The 16727-nt window shown below is 47.4% G+C and overlaps 1 protein-coding gene across 1 annotated transcript; it reads left to right on the plus strand.

Moving 5' to 3' along the window:
• Window positions 1-11959: 11959 nt before the first annotated feature.
• BSX (brain specific homeobox) lies at window positions 11960-14119 on the plus strand. The gene is made up of 3 exons (XM_085081999.1): window positions 11960-12227; window positions 12918-13114; window positions 13880-14119. The coding sequence occupies exons 1-3, from the start codon at window positions 11960-11962 to the stop codon at window positions 14117-14119; spliced, it is 705 nt and encodes a 234-aa protein (XP_084938125.1).
• The last annotated feature ends 2608 nt before the right edge of the window (window positions 14120-16727 follow it).

The raw sequence follows: 16727 nt of genomic DNA on the forward strand, positions 1-16727 counted from the left end.
TGATGGAGCTGGGAAATCCCTCCTGTGGGATCTCCAGCCTCTGGCCATGGAAAAAAAACTGCAGAAATTCTCATTTTCTGGGAAGTTAACCAAAATAACCAACTCTCTGATCCCTGCTGGTGTGGATCAAATCATTCCTGTAACCCCAACCCTCAGAACATGGGAAATACGAATATTTTAGCAGCCAAAAAAACCCTTTATTCTGCAATTTTACACCTTGGATCCCTCAGGTTTCCAGCAGAAGCTGGAAAGGGAATTTTCCAGGAAGGATTTTCCTGCAGAAAGGAATCTCCACCTGCTGCTTGCTGGCAACTGGGGTTTTTCCCAGGAAATCCAGCAGCATCTCTGGATTTGTGAGTCCTTCAGGCACCAGAGGGAAAGGAGTTTTTCTCCCTGGATAGAATTTAGCAAATACCAATCCAGGAAAAGTTTTTTTTTTCATGTAAACCCATTTGTATCTCCATTAAAGGAAAAAGAAACAGGACACAACTCATATTCAAGAATTCAGCAAACACCAATCCAGGAGATGATTTTTCTCCTTATAAACCCATTTGTGTCTCTATTAAAGAAAAAGGAAACAGGACATACTAAAAATTTAGCAAATACCAGTCCAGGGGAGGTTTATTCCTTGCAAACCCACTTGTGTCTCCATTAAAGAAGGAAACAAGGCACAACCCATATTCAAGAATTTAACAAACACCATTCCAGAAGATGTTTCTCCCTTATAAACCCATTTGTGTCTCTACTAAAGGAAAAAGAAACGAGGCACAACCCATATTCAAGAATTCAGCAAACACCAATCCAGAAGAGGTTTTTTTCCTTATAAACCCATTTATGTCTCCATTAAAGGAGAAGGAAATGTCAAAACCCATATCCACCAACTCAGGGATTTTGGGGTTTTCCTTTTTTTCCCCCAGGATTTTTTTCCTCCTGCTGCCCATCCCAGTGGATTAGGCTGCTCATTTACTGGGATTTGCAAACCTCTCCCCGTGGCTGAGCTGAGCAGATGAGCCTCCAAGATTCCTCCCTTTCTTGTGCATTTAGGGGTGAAAAATCCTCAGCAAGGATTCAATTAGCATCATATCTGCCGGGCTGGGCTGGGGCTGCACCCACATTTGGGTCTCACAATGGCAGCATCTGCTTTGTTAGGAGTTGCTAATTGATCCTGACGTGCCCAGTTATTATTATTTGTCCACAATGTCCTCTGGGGGGAATGCTTGGGGAGGAAGGGATGAGGCAAGCATGAAAAGAAATTTTTTTTTTGTTTTATTTTTCTGCTGTTTCTCGGAGTTCCTTTCAGCAGGAAAAGCTGGGGTTGACCTCTCGTGTTGCCTCATTCACAGGAAGGTCTCTGACTTCTGCACTTGACTTGGGTGAGGCTCATTTGCCTCTGGAAGTTTGGGTTTGTAAATTTATATTTTTTTTCATCAGGAAATGCATAGCCAACACTGCCAGGAAGGCTTCTAAATGGCGTGGGATGGACTCCTGTTGTTATATGAGGATTAAAATTGCCTTTTTTTGTTTTTCCTGATGATGATTCAGACCAGCTTGGCCAGGCTGGCAATCACAGGATCTCTCCACAAAACAAATAAAGACCTGGAAACACCTTTTGAAGCTCCAAAACTCCATCCATGGTGGGAAGTGCAAAGTGTGTTCAGAGCTTGATCATTTAAATTGAGGAAGGAACTCCCTCTAAATTCCCTTAAACACCTTCTGAAGGTCTTTTGCTGCAGAATTCAGGCAGCACCGATTTTTTGGTGTCATCTCAAAGGGGAAAATTGAGTTAAATTGTGAGGCTGAGGGTGGGAAGCAGAGAGAACCTGTGATGCATTTCAATATCTTTTTATCTTTTATTTTCACCTCTGCTTTTCTCTATCTATATCTATCTTTTTCTCTATTTATCTGTATCTTTTTATCCTTCCTTCCTTCCTTCCTTCCTTCCTTCCTTCCTTCCTTCCTTCCTTCCTTCCTTCCTTCCTTCCTTCCTTCCTTCCTTCCTTCCTTCCTTCCTCTTTCTTCTCTTTCTTTCTCTTTCTTTCTTTCTTTCTTTCTTTCTCTTTCTTTCTTTCTTTCTTTCTTTCTTTCTTTCTTTCTTTCTTTCTTTCTTTCTTTCTTTCTTTCTTTCTTTCTTTCTTTCTTTCCTTTCTTTCTTTCTTTCTTTCTTTCTTTCTTTCTTTCTTTCTTTCTTTCTTTCTTTCTTTCTTTCTTTCTTTCTTTCTCTCTCTCTCTCTCTCTCTCTCTCTCTCTCTCTCTTTCACTCTCTCTCTCTTTCTCTCTCTCTTTTTCTCTCTCTTTCTCCCTTTCTTTGTCTTTCTCTCTTTCTTTCTGTCTTTCTGTCTTTCTCTCTCTCTTTCTCTCTTTCTCTCCTTCCTTTCTTTCTTTCATTCTTTCTTTCCTTCTTTCTTTCCTTCTTGCTTTCTTTCATACAAATATAAATATGCTTCATCTATAAGGACCTTAGAAAGCGCTTAGAAGAAGAAAAACAGAATTACCAAGATCCACAAACCCAAACCCTGCTAATCCCAATTTTCCCATCCCCCAGCAAACCCAAGGAGAACTCTTTGCTCCACAACCCAATCCAGAAACCCCAGCAGAGCCCAGAATTCCCAAAATCCCCTTCCCCAAGCCCCTCTGATCCCAGCAACACCAACCACCACTCCCAGAGCTGCCAAGCCTCTCAGATTCGGTGGGACTAACTTATTAGGGAGCATTAATAAAACTTGTTACCCTAATTGGAAGAAATGCTTAAATCAAACTCAAGGCTTCAGGCATTAATGGATGGCAGGGAAGGCATGAGGCTTCCTGTCCTTTTAGGATTGGATGGCAATAACCTCCCAGCGATGACAGCTAAATTAGAGAAGATGGCTTTCCATAATTTCTCCAAACAATCACTTAATGGGAGCGGTGTAATTCCACAAAACAGGCGAATGGAGTACTGATCCATTTTATGGAACCATCAATAAACTAAACCTTGCCTGCTTTTAAGATTAAACTGGGAGGGAGGGGGAAAAAAAGGAAAAAAAAAAATAAATAAAAAGGGGGAAAAAAAAAAAAAAAAAGCCTGCAGGCAGCGAAAGGGAGAAAAAAGAGTATTTATCTTTACCCAGAAAATTTGTGTGCTAGTAAAGTGCAGGCAGTGACAGGAATTTCAATTATTTAATCAAAAAGAAAATGAAAGTGGCTTTAAGTGTTGTGATTTGAGCCAGTGAAATCTAATGTGGGCTCACATTGAATATGAGGAAAATGGGAAGAAAATTAAAGCTGCTCCTACTTAAATCATGTGGTTACAAATGGTAAATTAGTTTCTCGATGTTTTCATTTAAGTGTTTAAGTGGAAGGTTTTATTCTTAATGTAGTGTTGTGACACAGAATAAAAACCTTATCTGTCTCTATGGTTTTTTTTTTTTTTTTTTCCCTCTCTCTTCCTCCCCTCCTGTGTTGCCTTAGAAGGCAAAAGGGGAAAAAGCTGCAGCAGTGTTTGGCTGCTTTTGTGAAAATTGGGAGGCAATATGCTTTCACCACAAGCTCATTAAGGTAATAGATGAATAATGTCTATTAAAAATGCACTAGGCTAAATGAATTTAATGTGTGCTGGGGGGGGAATTGCGTTTGCCAGAGGATGCAAACTGGAAAATTCTCTTTTTTTAAAAATTTTTTTTAATTATTTGGAGGCTCGAGGGCTGATCTCAGTGGGGCAGAAATGGGAGGCTGAGAGAAAGATCCACCACCTCCTAAAATTCTAAAATCCCAAGTATTTTGGAGAACATTTTCCATGATTTGTGGATATTTTTTTGCTGTTTTCCTGCCTCCAAGCTTAATATCCTTAATTTTCCATGTGATTTCTCAATAACAACGTGGGAAAACTCGTTTGAAAACCCCTCAATGCCAAGGCTGGGTCCCCAAAAAGCCAAAAAACCCCCAAAATTTGGGTAAAAATCCCTTTCTTTGCCTTGCTGAATGTGGGGATTGCATTGCACTGAGCATTAACTAACTTTGAAGAGCAGAAAACACATTTATGAACTAGGAAACCTCATTCTGAAAAATCCCAGCTGGATGGAGGTGAAATCAACACCTAAAATGGCAGAATTTTCTCCCATCAGTAAGAAATCAGCATTTTTCTAAGTCTGGGTGATTTTCCATCACATTTCTTCAGTTTTAAAAGGAAATAACAAACTTCAGAGATTTCCTGCCTTCTATCTAGAAACTTCCAGCAGGAATATTTGGGGAAAATGTATATTTGAGATGTCTAATTGTGCAATTAATCTGATTGAAATTGGCTCCTGGAAAGAGGAGGTTTAGAGAGGGGAAAAAAGAAAAAGTTTTTTTTTGGAGACAAAAAAATTCACTTTTTTTTGAGCAGGAAATCATATCAAACTAAAATACCAGGGGTAGCTGGGCTGAATCAAAAACGGCAGAGCTAAAGAAAATGGGTTGGAAAAATCATTCAAATATCACCTTATTAACCTGTTCTGAGGAATTCCTGTTTAGATCTCCTAAACCATTTTAATATTTCCCTTTGCAGTGAATATTGACAAACGTGAGGAAGTGTTTTTGAACCTCACCCAACATTCCCTTCCTTTGAATCCCTCACCCTGGCAATGGACAAAACGCCATTTCCAAATGCAATTTCCACTTTTAAAGCATTATTTGAAGATGCATTTGTGAGATGCTGACTTGATTCTCTCTCTCTCTTTTTTTTATTTTATTTTCCTTTTTTTTCCTTCCTCCCCCCCCAGACCTGTCATCCACTTCTGGAGTGCTTAAAATAAAGTGCACAGATACAGAGGAAGCTGCACCAGTCAAGAAGCCACATAATACAAAAATGTTTCGAGTAAAGTGTGTTACTCAGATCTTTCTAAAGTACATTTCTGCCTTTATTCTGAAGGCCACAGCACAGCCAACTCTGCCTAATGCAAGTAATGGAACCAATCTCTGCCTTTGATCATCAAAAAGGTGATTTTTTTTTTTTTTGATTTTTTTTTTTTTGGGAGGTTGTAAACTAGTTTCGCAATCTGTTTGGGGGCAAACATGAAAAGCAAACAAGGTTTAATTATCTCGCAAGAAAAGGCAATTCCTGTTCCCAGAGGGTTGTGTGGCTGGGCAGGTGACCCACGGAGGTCTCAGGTGGAATTGGTGACATTTGTGTGGCTGAAAGTGATGCAACAATTTGTGGGTTTAAACTGGCTGGGGAAAGCCGAGCCAAGTGCACTGAGGCTTGTCCTGAGTGATTTATAAAATCCACTTTTCTGCTGGAATTGACCTTTTAACCGGAGGCTGAACGGTGGTTGCCAAAGCTGAGCGTGGAGTTTGTGGATAACCACGGATTTTCCAGGGAAAGGCTGAAAACACAAACCCAAAAACGAGAGCTTTGCAGAGATCTGGAGATAAATATCCTCATTCCCCTATTCATAAACATTATTTCCTCTGCACATTCATTGTGATGGACCAAATAGAATTTAAACGCTTTGAAAAATGTTTTTTTTATTCCCCAGGTTGGATGATTCTGTGTGTTTGACGAGGAGCTGTGGGTCAGAATGGATGTTCCCAACATCTCCCTCTGACCTCAGAGAGCAGCATTTGTCTGCTTTTCCTTTTTAAGGTTTCAGAACGAGACTCTTTAAAGCTGGGGAGCAAAAAGTGGGATTGAAAAGGGATCAAAGTCTTTGCCTCGTTGAGGTTTTTGTGCTCCTGAGGGTTTTGTAGGAGTTACTCCTGAGGGTTTTGAGTTACTCCTGAGGGTTTTGAGTTACTCCTCGCTTGCTCCAGGTTGGGGATTGGATTTTGGGGTTGGAAAAGGGTTTGGCTTGGAAATTGGATTGGATTGGATTGGAAATCGGATTGGAAAAGGGTTTGTCTGAGTGGAAAAGGAACATGAAGGTTCCAGGAGCAGCCTGGAGCTGCAGAGTGTGGCAAACGATCAGAGGGAAGCCCCGGAGAACAGCAGGAAAACAACGGAATAAATACAAATAAAATCAAGGTTGAACGGCTAAGAAAGGGAAAAAGAGGATTATCGCAGCCCAGAGGTTAAAAGCAAGGATGTTCATGGCTCAGACTGCACGAAATTCGGGGAACAAGGGAGGTCCTGAGCCATTAGTGCGAAAAGAGGGAATCAAAAGGTGGAGTTGTGCTGCTGATTGTTCCACAGCTGGAAGGAGAGCAGAGCAGGGAGCATTAATGGGCTAAAGGCAACAACAAAGCGGCGAGCACAGCAGCAGGAATGGATTTTTGAGAGAGCAGAGGATTAGCCCAAATCCCAAAGTACAGATGGTCCTGGGTGGAATAATCACCTCTGCCTCGAGGGAGCCAGCAGTGGGCAAGGGCTGGGAACAGGAATTGATGGGGAACCAAATGAAGAGGGGATAATTGAAAGCAGGTCCCAGGGAAAGTTGGGAGCATCCATCCCGATTTGTGAGTCATTCGGGAGAGAAAGGGAAGGGGAGAGAGAGAAAGTGAGAGAGAAAGAGAAAGACAGAAAGAAAGAAAGAGAGAAAGAGAGAGAAAGAAGAGAGAGAAAGAGCAAGAGAAAGGAAGAGAGAGAGAAAAAGAAAGAGAGAAAAAGAGAGAGAGAGAAAGAGAGAAAGAGAGAGAGAGAGAGAGAGAGAGAAAGAAAGAGAGAAAGAAAGAAAGAGAAGAGAAGAGAGAAGAGAAGAGAAAGAGGAGAGAAAGAGAAGAGAAGAGAAGAGAAGAGAAGAGAAGAGAAGAGAAGAGAAGAGAAGAGAAGAGAAGAAGAAAGAGAGAAAGAAGAGAAGAGAAGAGAAGAGAAGAGAAGAGAAGAGAAAGAGAGGAAGGAAGGAAGGAAGGAAGGAAGGAAGGAAGGAAGGAAGGAAGGAAGGAAGGAAGGAAGGAAGGAAGGAAGGAAGGAAGGAAGGAAGGAAGGAAGGAAGGAAGGAAGATCTTGCTGTGTTTTGGAAAAGTCCAAATCTCCCTCCTGAAGTTGAAAACAAATATGAGATAATTAAAAATATCTCAATTAATCAGTGTCAGTGTTTTAAGGGAAGTGTTTTCATCAAACCTGTCAATGTTACCACTTTCATTCTCTGCCTTCAGAAAATGCTCAGGGTTATCAGAAAATGAGGCAAATTTTCACTGCTGAGATAAAATTCTGGATTTGGGAATGAATCTGCTGAGCCCACGCATGGATAGCTGAGTTTGGGAGCTGTGTAAGGCAATCACAGTGTTTTCACACTTCCCATTTCATTTTGCCTGCCAGTGATGCCACATCACTTTTTATCCCCAGGATTCCTGCAGTTCTTGGTGGGATAGAAGCCTCAAAAATGCCTTCCTGTCTCAAAACCTTCTTCACATGGTCCTCTCCCATTAGCAACTCTTCCATTCTTCCCCCTGTGCTTTTCACCTGGCACTTTAGCCCTGGAATTTCAGAGATTCTGTCAGAATTACTCAGAGCTGGCTTTTAACCTTTATTTATTTAACTTTTATAAAACCTCCAGGCTGATTTCCCCTCAGTTTCCCATTCTGGCTGCTCAGTGCAGATGAAGGACACTGCCAGGCTGGGCAATGACACATTTTAGAGGCAGCAGAAGCCAAGGGGTGGTTGAGCTGTGAGCCTTGGAAAATCTTCCCCTCGTTAGGAGGCAAACTCCTCTTTGGAGCTTCATTTCCCCTCTCTCAGCCTTGGCACAACCTCAACCCATCCTCTGAGCCCTCCTGGAGCTGCCAGGGCAGAGCAGAGGCTTTCCAGCAGTAAAATATTCCCAAAATCACAGAATATTCCAGGCTGCAACGAACCCACGAGGAGCACAGCTCCTGATTCTCTGCAGCAACGCTGAAATGCCAAAAAAACTTCCCCTGCAGGCCCAACCTGGTTCTCCAGGGGTTCCCACTGATAAAATCCCTCATCCCCAACACAGCAACCCTGCTCCTGGCTTTTCCTCAGGAGCTGCTTGCCAGGTGGATCTGGGATGGAGAGCTGTGGGGAAATGGCAGATTTCGGGCAAAGCAGGCAGGATGAAGATGGGGAAATGGCCTGGATCAGGCAGGAGTGTTTTTCCCTCTCGCTGTGGCAGAGGCACTCGGGCATGGGAAGTGGCTGAGGCTGAAGCATCCTGCATGGAACATTCTCCATTAAGGCCAGCTTTGTGTTCAAAGCCCTGTGTGTGTGTGTATTTTGTGTTTGGCTGCTCAACCTGGCCTCTTCAGCCTCTCTGCCGCAGCCAGGCTCCCATTTGGATCCTATCAAGGCTGCCTGGTTTTAATTTAACCCTTCCTTTTGGAGTGGCTCGGTCTTGAAAGGCATGAAAAGGCTCCTGAGCTGCCTTACCTCCTCGAGAGGCACGGCAAGGTAAGTGCTGTATTTTTAAACCACACCAAATTTATCCCTCATGCAGCACGCTGAAATCAAGCTGCCGGCATCCACGGAGCTGAGCTGACCTTCTAAATGACCCCCGAGGGTTTAAGTCAAATATAGTTCTGGTTGGGTAAAATTCTCCCTGTGATGCCTTCAAATGATGCTAAGTGTGCAAGTGATGATGGTTGGTGTTCATCAAAGCAAAGGTTTTCTCTTGTTGAATCAAAAATGGGGATGTGTCGCTCCCAGCAAGTTTATAAAGCTCTTTAAACCTGGAGAAATCATTTTATTTTATTGGTGGAACAAGAGATCAACTCCTCAGCAGTGTGGCTGCCTGGGTCAGGTGTCACTCAGGAGGTCTGGATGGTTTGGGGTGCCAGGCTGAGGTGTTGGAGTCCCACAAGGTGTTCAGGGGGAGATGGGAAAATGCAAAATTGAGGGACAATTCTGCTCCAGGGAGCAAAACAGCCAAAGGGCAAAACAAGTATTAAGCTATGTTTTTAAAGTAAAATGATAGTGAAGTATTTCTGTAATTTTTGTAATAGTAGTGAAAGTTCTAGGGGTGGATGTGTGGGATTTGTTGTGTTGTGTTGGAATATTTAGGGTAGGAAACTTTCATCTGTTTAGTTGAGTTGTTTTTGTTATTCTGTGTTAAGATTGTGTGTTGAATGTTGATTTTAGTGACATTAATGGGTGAAGCTTTACCCATCCTGCCCTGATCCTGATCTGCCTTTCCCTCCTGGAGATTCCCTCAGCCCAGCAGCTCCTCAGCTCCTGCCCAGCTCTGGGGCAATTTCAGCTGGATCAGGGCAAAAGCTGAGGGACCCAGCAGGGTCTGTTCTCCCGGGAATTTGGAGCAAATGGGATGTGCATGGGAAAATCTCTGCAGGTGTGTTGTGTGTGCAGCCTGGGAAAAGGGCTGATCTGGGGAGGGTTTGGGGGTTCCTGGGTGACATCATCGCCCCAGGGAGCTGCAGGGAGGGACAAAATAGGTAAGGGACTTTGGGGGCAAAGGGGTCACCCAGCCAGCCTTGCCTGGCAGCCCATTGCTGTCCCCAAAAGCTGGGAAATGTTCCATTTCAACAATCCCAGGCTGTGAGGGCTGCAGGGGAGAGGTTCCCCCGTTCTGGATTGCCTTCCTGTCCCTCCACAGGTTGGGGTTATTCCCTCTGCTCCTCACCCCAAACCAGCCCAGGGAGAGGCTGCTGAGCCCAAAGTGTCCCTGCAGGGTTTGGGGACAGCTTTGGCTGCAATTGAACACCAAAGCACAACCCCTTTCCCCCTCTGCTTCATTAACTGTGCCCTAAACACAGAGAAACCCCCCAGAAAACCCCAAAAAGCCCAGCCAGTGTGGCTGCCAGGTAATTTTCTGTCTCATTCCCAAAGCCCAGTCTGGCTGAGGTGACACAGATTTAATCCTCCAGCTCTGCTCTAAACACCCACATTTACCCCCCAAGCGCCCAGCAAAGCCCCAGCCCGGCAGGGACATCTCAGCTGATGAAATGGCTCCTCAAGCAGCTTACAAACTGCCTGTTTCATCACCATTAATTCATTTCATCATTTGCTCCTCGGAGAAAGTTGGGAGGATTGTTGGGTTTTTGAATCCTTCAGCCAAAAAACTCGGGGTGGTGCTGAAATGGTCATTTCGGGGCGGGGGGGGACTCTAAAACAGAATTATTATATTTATCTATTCATTTCTCTATTTAATTTTTTATCTTTTTATATCTTTATTTATTTATCAATTTCTCTATTTATTTATTTATCTATTTATCTATTTATTTCTTTTTCCCGGGGAAAAAGGGGGAATTTTGTGGGCAGCACAGAGTCCTGGGAGGTTTCTCCTGCTTCCCTGCATCGGTGCAAGCAAGGATATGTATGAATAAATACAGATATTTTATATATATATATAAAATATAGAAGAATATAATAGGCAATATAAATACAAATATAAAGCATAAAATAAAGACAGAAATGCATATATGGTTAGAAATATATAAATATCTGATGCTGAAGTGTGTGGGAACTGCCTGGGCACTGCAGCATGAACCAAGTATGAACAAATATAGATATTTTATATATATATATATAATAGAAGAATATAATAGGCAATATAAATAAAAATATAAAGGATAAAATAAAGACAGAAATGCATATATGGTTAAAAATATATAAATATCCGATGCTGGAGCGTGTGAGGACTGCCTGGGCACTACAGAATAAACCCAAGTGTGGGTGTGGCTGTGCCAGGTGCCTCTCTGTCCCCTCCCGAATTTGGGCTCCGGAAGGAGCCACCTCTGTCCCCTCCCGAATTTGGGCTGGGGGAAGAAGCCACCTCTGTCCCCTCTGTCCCCTCCCTGCCCACGCGTGGCTGTGCCCGAGGCAAAGCCAGCGCCGCTGGCAAACTGGGGAGCTGCACCTTCATTAGAGCCCCGCGGTTGCCATTTCTATTCTTTCCGAGCTTTTTTCCTCATCTATTTACCATTTACCAGCTCATCCATATGGAAGGCATGGCTTACACCTCCCCGAGAACTGTACTTTTAGGACTAATTGATTCGGGTAATTAATTTGTTCTACCTGCTGGATCAGATGGAAACGCTGTCCGTGTGCCCAAGGATTAGCACTTGTCTTTCTAACATCTTTCTTAATTATCTAATAGCATGGGTTGTGCGAATTCTGCCTCTATTAGAACACTTTTACTATTAACGGCAGTGATTGGAATTGTGATGACAACTCGATTTCAACAAATTAGAGCTCAAAATCGGGAGATGAAGGAGAAGCGCCTTCTTTTAATTTCCCTGAGTTTAACATCAATAATTAGAGCAATTTTCCGAGATGCGAACCGAAATTATCTCGGCTAGGATGTGGTGTATCACCCTCATTTGAGCAAATTGACTCCGGGGAAATGAATGGTGCAGATTAGGGGGGTGAAGAAGGGGAAGGGAAAAAAAAAGGACAAACAGAGAAAGACCCCAAAAAAAAAATAAAAAGAAAAGTGTTGGCGCAACAGAGAGCGGGGAAGGGTTGGGAACAAAACCCTGAGAGGGAAGGAGAAGCTCCGTGCGCGGGGAGAGGTTGGGAGCGTGGGAAAGAGCCGCTGGTTTGTTTTCTCCCAAGTTTTTTAAAAAGAAAAAAAGGGGGAAAAAAGCAGGAGATGACGGCGCGTTTGGGAGCAGCGCGGCGCAGGGAGCGGGGCTGAGCGCGGGGCGCAGCGCGGGGGAGGCTGCGCGGCTGCGGAGCTGCTCCGAGAGACTCCCAGCGACTCCCGAGCGGCTCCTCGCCCCCTCCTCGCCCCCGGGGTGCTTTGGGTGGCCCGCCAGGCCCGTCCCCCCCCCGCTCGCCATTGGCTCAGCGCGCATCCCCCTTGCCAGCGCGCCTCAAAGGCGCGCAGCGCCCCGCGCATCCCCAGCCCGCCCGCCTCGCCTCCCCTGCCTCCTCACTCCATCGCTGCCCGGGCGAGAGATTTTTTTTTAACCATTATCATTATTTATTTTGCCCGCTGTATTTTTTAAAAAACCCGTCGTTTATTCATTTTTACCGTTATTCCCATTTCCTCCCGCCGGCCCGGGGCTGCAGCCGCTCACCCCCTCCGTCTCCTCCCGCAGCTCCGCCGCTCCCTCCCTCCCTTCCCCGCCGCCCGAGGGGGACAGAGGCGACATGAACCTCAACTTCACGGCGCCGGTGCACCCCATCTCGACGGCCAGGCCCACGTCGTTCTTCATCGAGGACATCCTGCTGCACAAGCCCAAACCCCTGCGGGAGGTGCCCCCCGAGCCCTTCCCCGGCTCGCTGGCGTCCCGCGTGCCCCTCTTGGACTATGGGTACCCCCTGATGCCCGCGCCGACCCTGCTGGCGCCGCACCCGCACCCTGCCCTGCACAAGCCGGAGCATCACCACCACCACCCCTACTTCCTCACCACCTCGGGTAAGGGCGGCTAACCGGCCGGGTTTGGGGACTCGGGTGGGGACAGGAGTGACAGAGCCGCTCTGGGGCGGCGGAGCATCTTCCTGCATCCCCCGGGGCAGCCTCTTCGTTAGCAGGTGCCCGAAATCCTGGGGGTTCCCCTCTGTTTTTCCCTTTCATTTTAATTTTTTAAAAACCACTTTTATTTTGGGATCGATGACCTCGCTTTTTCCTCGCGTTGTTCAGCCGGGTTTTGCTTTCCCACCTCCTGTTTCCTCTCCCGCACCCCGGGGCTCTGCCCGTTCCCTGGCCCGTTCCTTGCTCTGCAGGGAGAAAACCTCCAAAGTTTCCCAAGCTGCGCACCAGCGGGGCAGCGCAGGTGCCCCTTTCCTCCCCCCAGCCTTTTCCAGGGCTCTCCCGGTTTTTCCCATGCCCATTTCGTTGTGGTTTTATGTCCGGGAAGTTCAGCTGTCCCCTTCACCTTCCCGGGCTGGGAACCTTCGGCAAATCCCTGTTTTCAGCGCAACAAAAACCCCCAAACCCAAACCAATAACTCCACCTCAAAAACGAAATCAACGAAAACAACGACCAAAAATTCCCAGAGGCTGGGGGAGAGCCCAGCCCGGGAAAAACCCGACATTCCTGGGGGTTCTCCGGCGATCCATCTCCCTCCCCGACCGCAGCGCTGCTCTCCTCCGTGTGTCCCCCCAGGAATGCCCGTGCCAGCCCTTTTCCAGCACCACGCTCACGCCGAGCTGCCCGGGAAGCACTGCCGCCGCCGCAAAGCCCGCACCGTGTTCTCCGACTCGCAGCTCTCCGGCCTGGAGAAGAGGTTTGAGATCCAGCGGTACCTCTCCACCCCGGAGCGGGTGGAGCTGGCCACGGCGCTCAGCCTCTCCGAGACCCAGGTAGGGCAGCGGGACGGGCTTGGGCACCTGTCCGCACCTCCCAGCCCCTGCAGCATCCCCGCATCGCAGTCTGCATCCCCAAATCCCATTCAGCATCCCCACATCCTCAGTAGCATCCCCAAATCCCGTTCAGCATCCCCACATCCCATTCAGCATCCCCAAATCACACTCAGCATCCTCACATCCCGAGAGCATCCTACGGATCACTTCCAGCATCCCTGCATCCCGAGAGGCATCTCCACATCCCGAGGAGAATCCCCACATCCCATTCAGCAACTCCACATCCCGTTCAGCATCCCCAAATCCCATTCAGCATCCCCAGATACCGAGGAGCATCCCCACATCCCATTCAGCAACCCCACATCCTGTCAGCATCCCCAAATCCCATTCAGCGTCCCCACATTCCGAGAGACATCCCCACATCTCCCCCGGATCAGTTCCTGCATCCCGTTCAGCATCCCAACATCCCCTCCAGCATCCTCCGTATCACATCCCCTCCTGAATCCCCACATCCCACCCACTCAGCATCCCCCGGACAATTCCCAGCATCCTCGCATCCCACTCAGCATCCCCACATCCCCTCCCGAATCCCCACATCCATCCCATTCAGCATCCCATTCACCATCCCCTCCAGCCGTCCTTCCCATCACGTTCCCTCCCGAATCCCCACATCCATCCCCCCAGCATCCGTATCCCTTTAATTTTTATTTGGTTTCCCCCCTCGTTTTTTTCAAATCTTTCTCGCCCTTTCCCTGCTCTCCCCAGGTGAAAACCTGGTTCCAGAACCGCCGCATGAAGCACAAAAAGCAGCTGCGGAAGACGCAGGACGACCCGAAGCAGGCGGGCGGGGAGGAGAGCCGGGAGCAGAGCTCCCCCGAGCCCGAGCTGCCCGAGGCGGCGGGCACCGAGCCCCGCAAGGCTCCCCCCGGCCCCTTCCTGCTGCAGGACCCCGAGGACGAGGTGGACATCCTGGAGGAAGGGGACATCTGTCCCCACCGCCTCTAGGACAGCCGCGGCTCTCCGCCGCTCCTCGGCAATGCCCCGCAGGTCGCCCCAGCCTCGGGAACGCGCCCAGGGAAGGAGGGCACGGCTCGGGAAGGGGGTGAGGATGGCGGGGAGCCCCCTGCCCTCCCGGGGGACAAGGTGGCGATGTCCCCGAGGGCGTTGGGACCCCGCGGTGTCCCCCAGCATCACCCCAAGCCTGGGCTTCGCTCGGAAACCTGCCGCGGGGGGAGCAAAGCGAGCCGAGTTTCCTTTAGGTTCCTCCTTCCCTTCGAAGCGTCGGACTTTTTCCTCGTTCCCCGAACTTTTCCTCGGGTTTCAAATAAATGTATCCTGGTGGCAGCATGCTGTGGTTCCCGGGAGCGGCAGGCAGGGCGAATTTCCCCCGCTAGTCCCCAATCCCTAAATCCTCGCCGCTCTTCCCACGCTCGCCGTCTCCATCCCCAGGGCGGGAGGTCGGGCAGAGCTTCCGAGACACGCACAAATCAAAAGAAATGGTAAGAAAAGCCCTCCGAAGGAAGAGGTAAGGCAAAAAAATCCGGTTTATTTAATCCCGATGTGGGGAAGGGAAGGGAAAGCATCGCCAAGAACTCGATCCTTGCCAGGGCTGCTCGGAGCAAACGCGCTCCCAGCCGGGAAAAAAGGGATTTTTCCAGCTTGGAGAAGTCTCGGCAGGCTGATTCCTGCCCGGCTGCCAGGTGGGAATCCCGGAGAGTTCCCTTTTGCTCTGGAACAGCCCCGGAGCTGCTCCGGCGGGTGGCTCCTGTCCCCTGTCCCCTGTCCCCTGTCCCCTGTCCTCTGTCCCCTGTCCCCTGTCCCCTGTCCCCTGTCCCCTGTCCCCTGTCCCCTGTCCCTGCGCGCTCCGTGCCGCTCAGCTGCAGCAGCCCCGGCCGCGCTCGCTTTGCCTTTCTCTCCCCGCCAGGGAAATGGGCTTCATTTCCAGATAAATTCCGATTTTTATCATTTATTTTTGGTTGGTTTGGTTGGTTATTTTCCTCATTCCGGGCTGAGCTGCTCGCTGGGTTAACGCGCCGGGAACGCCGCGGAAGCTTCACATCTCCGGGGAGGAGGAGATGCTGGGATTGGGAATTTTCCCGATAAAAACCTGGAGCAGGGGCTGTGCTGGCTCAGATATTCCCCGTGCTGCATCAGAACCACGGCGGTGTTTCGTTAGGATATTTAATTTATTTCCTTAATTTTTAATTTTTTTTTTAATCGGGAATTTGATTTGGTTGTCTGGCGTTATCAGCACTTTCCGGGCATTTTGGCTGATGGGACACGTTGTTTTGTGAGGGGAAAACGTTTGATTTTCCTGTTTAATATATAAAATATAGATCACTGAAATGTGTGCGTTTGCTTCTTTTTTTTTGTGAGCTTCCCTTCCTGTTCTTTCCATGTAAAATAAAGATCACAGAGGAAAATCCCCACTACCCATCCACTAATCCAGGAAAAAACTGCTTGAATTTAACAAACCCTTTCAGCACAATAATTCCCACCAAAAAAAAATTCCACCCACCTCCCCAAAAATTCGGATTTAGAAAGCAAATCGAGCATTTTCCTCCTGAAACTCGGCGTGCTTTGGAGCAGAGCCGCCTGGAAATGCTGCTCCCGACTCCGGGGTTTTTCCCTTTTCCACGGGCAGGGATGTGATGGCAGCTGGAAAAGCTGGGAATGTGACACTTTTCCTGTCACCCACCGAGGGTTTGGCGCTGTGCTCGTTGTCAGCCTCACCCGAGCACGCGTTTCATTGGGAATTGTTAAAAATGATATCCAAGACAAGCTCTGTGTGGGATTTATTTTTAATATTTTTCTGCCCATGTCTGCTGTCCCCAAGGCTGGGAATGGCTCTGCTCTGGGGCTCAGTGATGTCCCAAAATCCACGAGAAAAAGTCAAAATATGACTCAAAGAATCCCCAAAGCTCTGCTGTCTCTCCCCTGCCACTCCAGAAATTCCTCCCCCAAAGGATTTTTGCAGCTCAATAAAACAAACCCCACAAGCATCTTCACCTCTGGGTGATTTTAGACACCTCGGCTGACAATTAAAGCTCCAAATCCCATTAAAAACTACAAACTTTGAGTGCCAAACACAGGCAGAGTGGGAACTTCCCCAGCCCAGGGATGTCCCCATCCCAGCTGGACACCACCGAGCCTTGCAGGTAACAGGAAAATTTGGGGAAAAGCTGCTCATCCCACAAAATTTGGCGCAAAAACCCTTGAGATGGACAGCTGAAGGAAAGAGTCACTGCCAGAGAAATTCCCTGTGGCACCAGCCAGCTCCTGCCCAGCTGCTCTTGGAATAAAGGAAATTAATTTCATTTGGAGATCATCACTTTTTCTGCAGTTTTTTTTTCCTGCTCTTCCCAAGAACCTCGAGGAGTAGGAGAGAAATTTAAAGCTGCTCTCACTTTTTAAAAAAAATTATTTCATGCATTCATGTAGGAAATGCTGGAGTGGAAGTGGAGTGAAGGAAATAATTGCTGGAAATAGGAAATGTTGGTGGACTTCCTGTTTTCCAAGAAGATTTTAATTTTCATTAAATTTGAATTTTCATTAAAATTCTACTGATTTTCATCAAAATTCTTCAGTGAGTTTTGTATGGGTTTTTTAAATT

Source organism: Lichenostomus cassidix, chromosome 24, assembly GCF_008360975.1.
Source record: "Lichenostomus cassidix isolate B80296 chromosome 24, HeHo_3.0, whole genome shotgun sequence".
NCBI classification, from domain to species: domain Eukaryota; kingdom Metazoa; phylum Chordata; class Aves; order Passeriformes; family Meliphagidae; genus Lichenostomus; species Lichenostomus cassidix.

Excerpts from the sequence above, each read along its gene's own strand:
- BSX (XM_085081999.1), top strand. The coding sequence starts at position 11,960 with ATGAACCTCAACTTCACGGCGCCGGTGCACCCCATCTCGACGGCCAGG. Across the intron at positions 12,228-12,917 it reads CTACTTCCTCACCACCTCGG|GAATGCCCGTGCCAGCCCTT; the intron begins GTAAGGGCGGCT and ends GTGTCCCCCCAG. Across the intron at positions 13,115-13,879 it reads TCAGCCTCTCCGAGACCCAG|GTGAAAACCTGGTTCCAGAA; the intron begins GTAGGGCAGCGG and ends TGCTCTCCCCAG.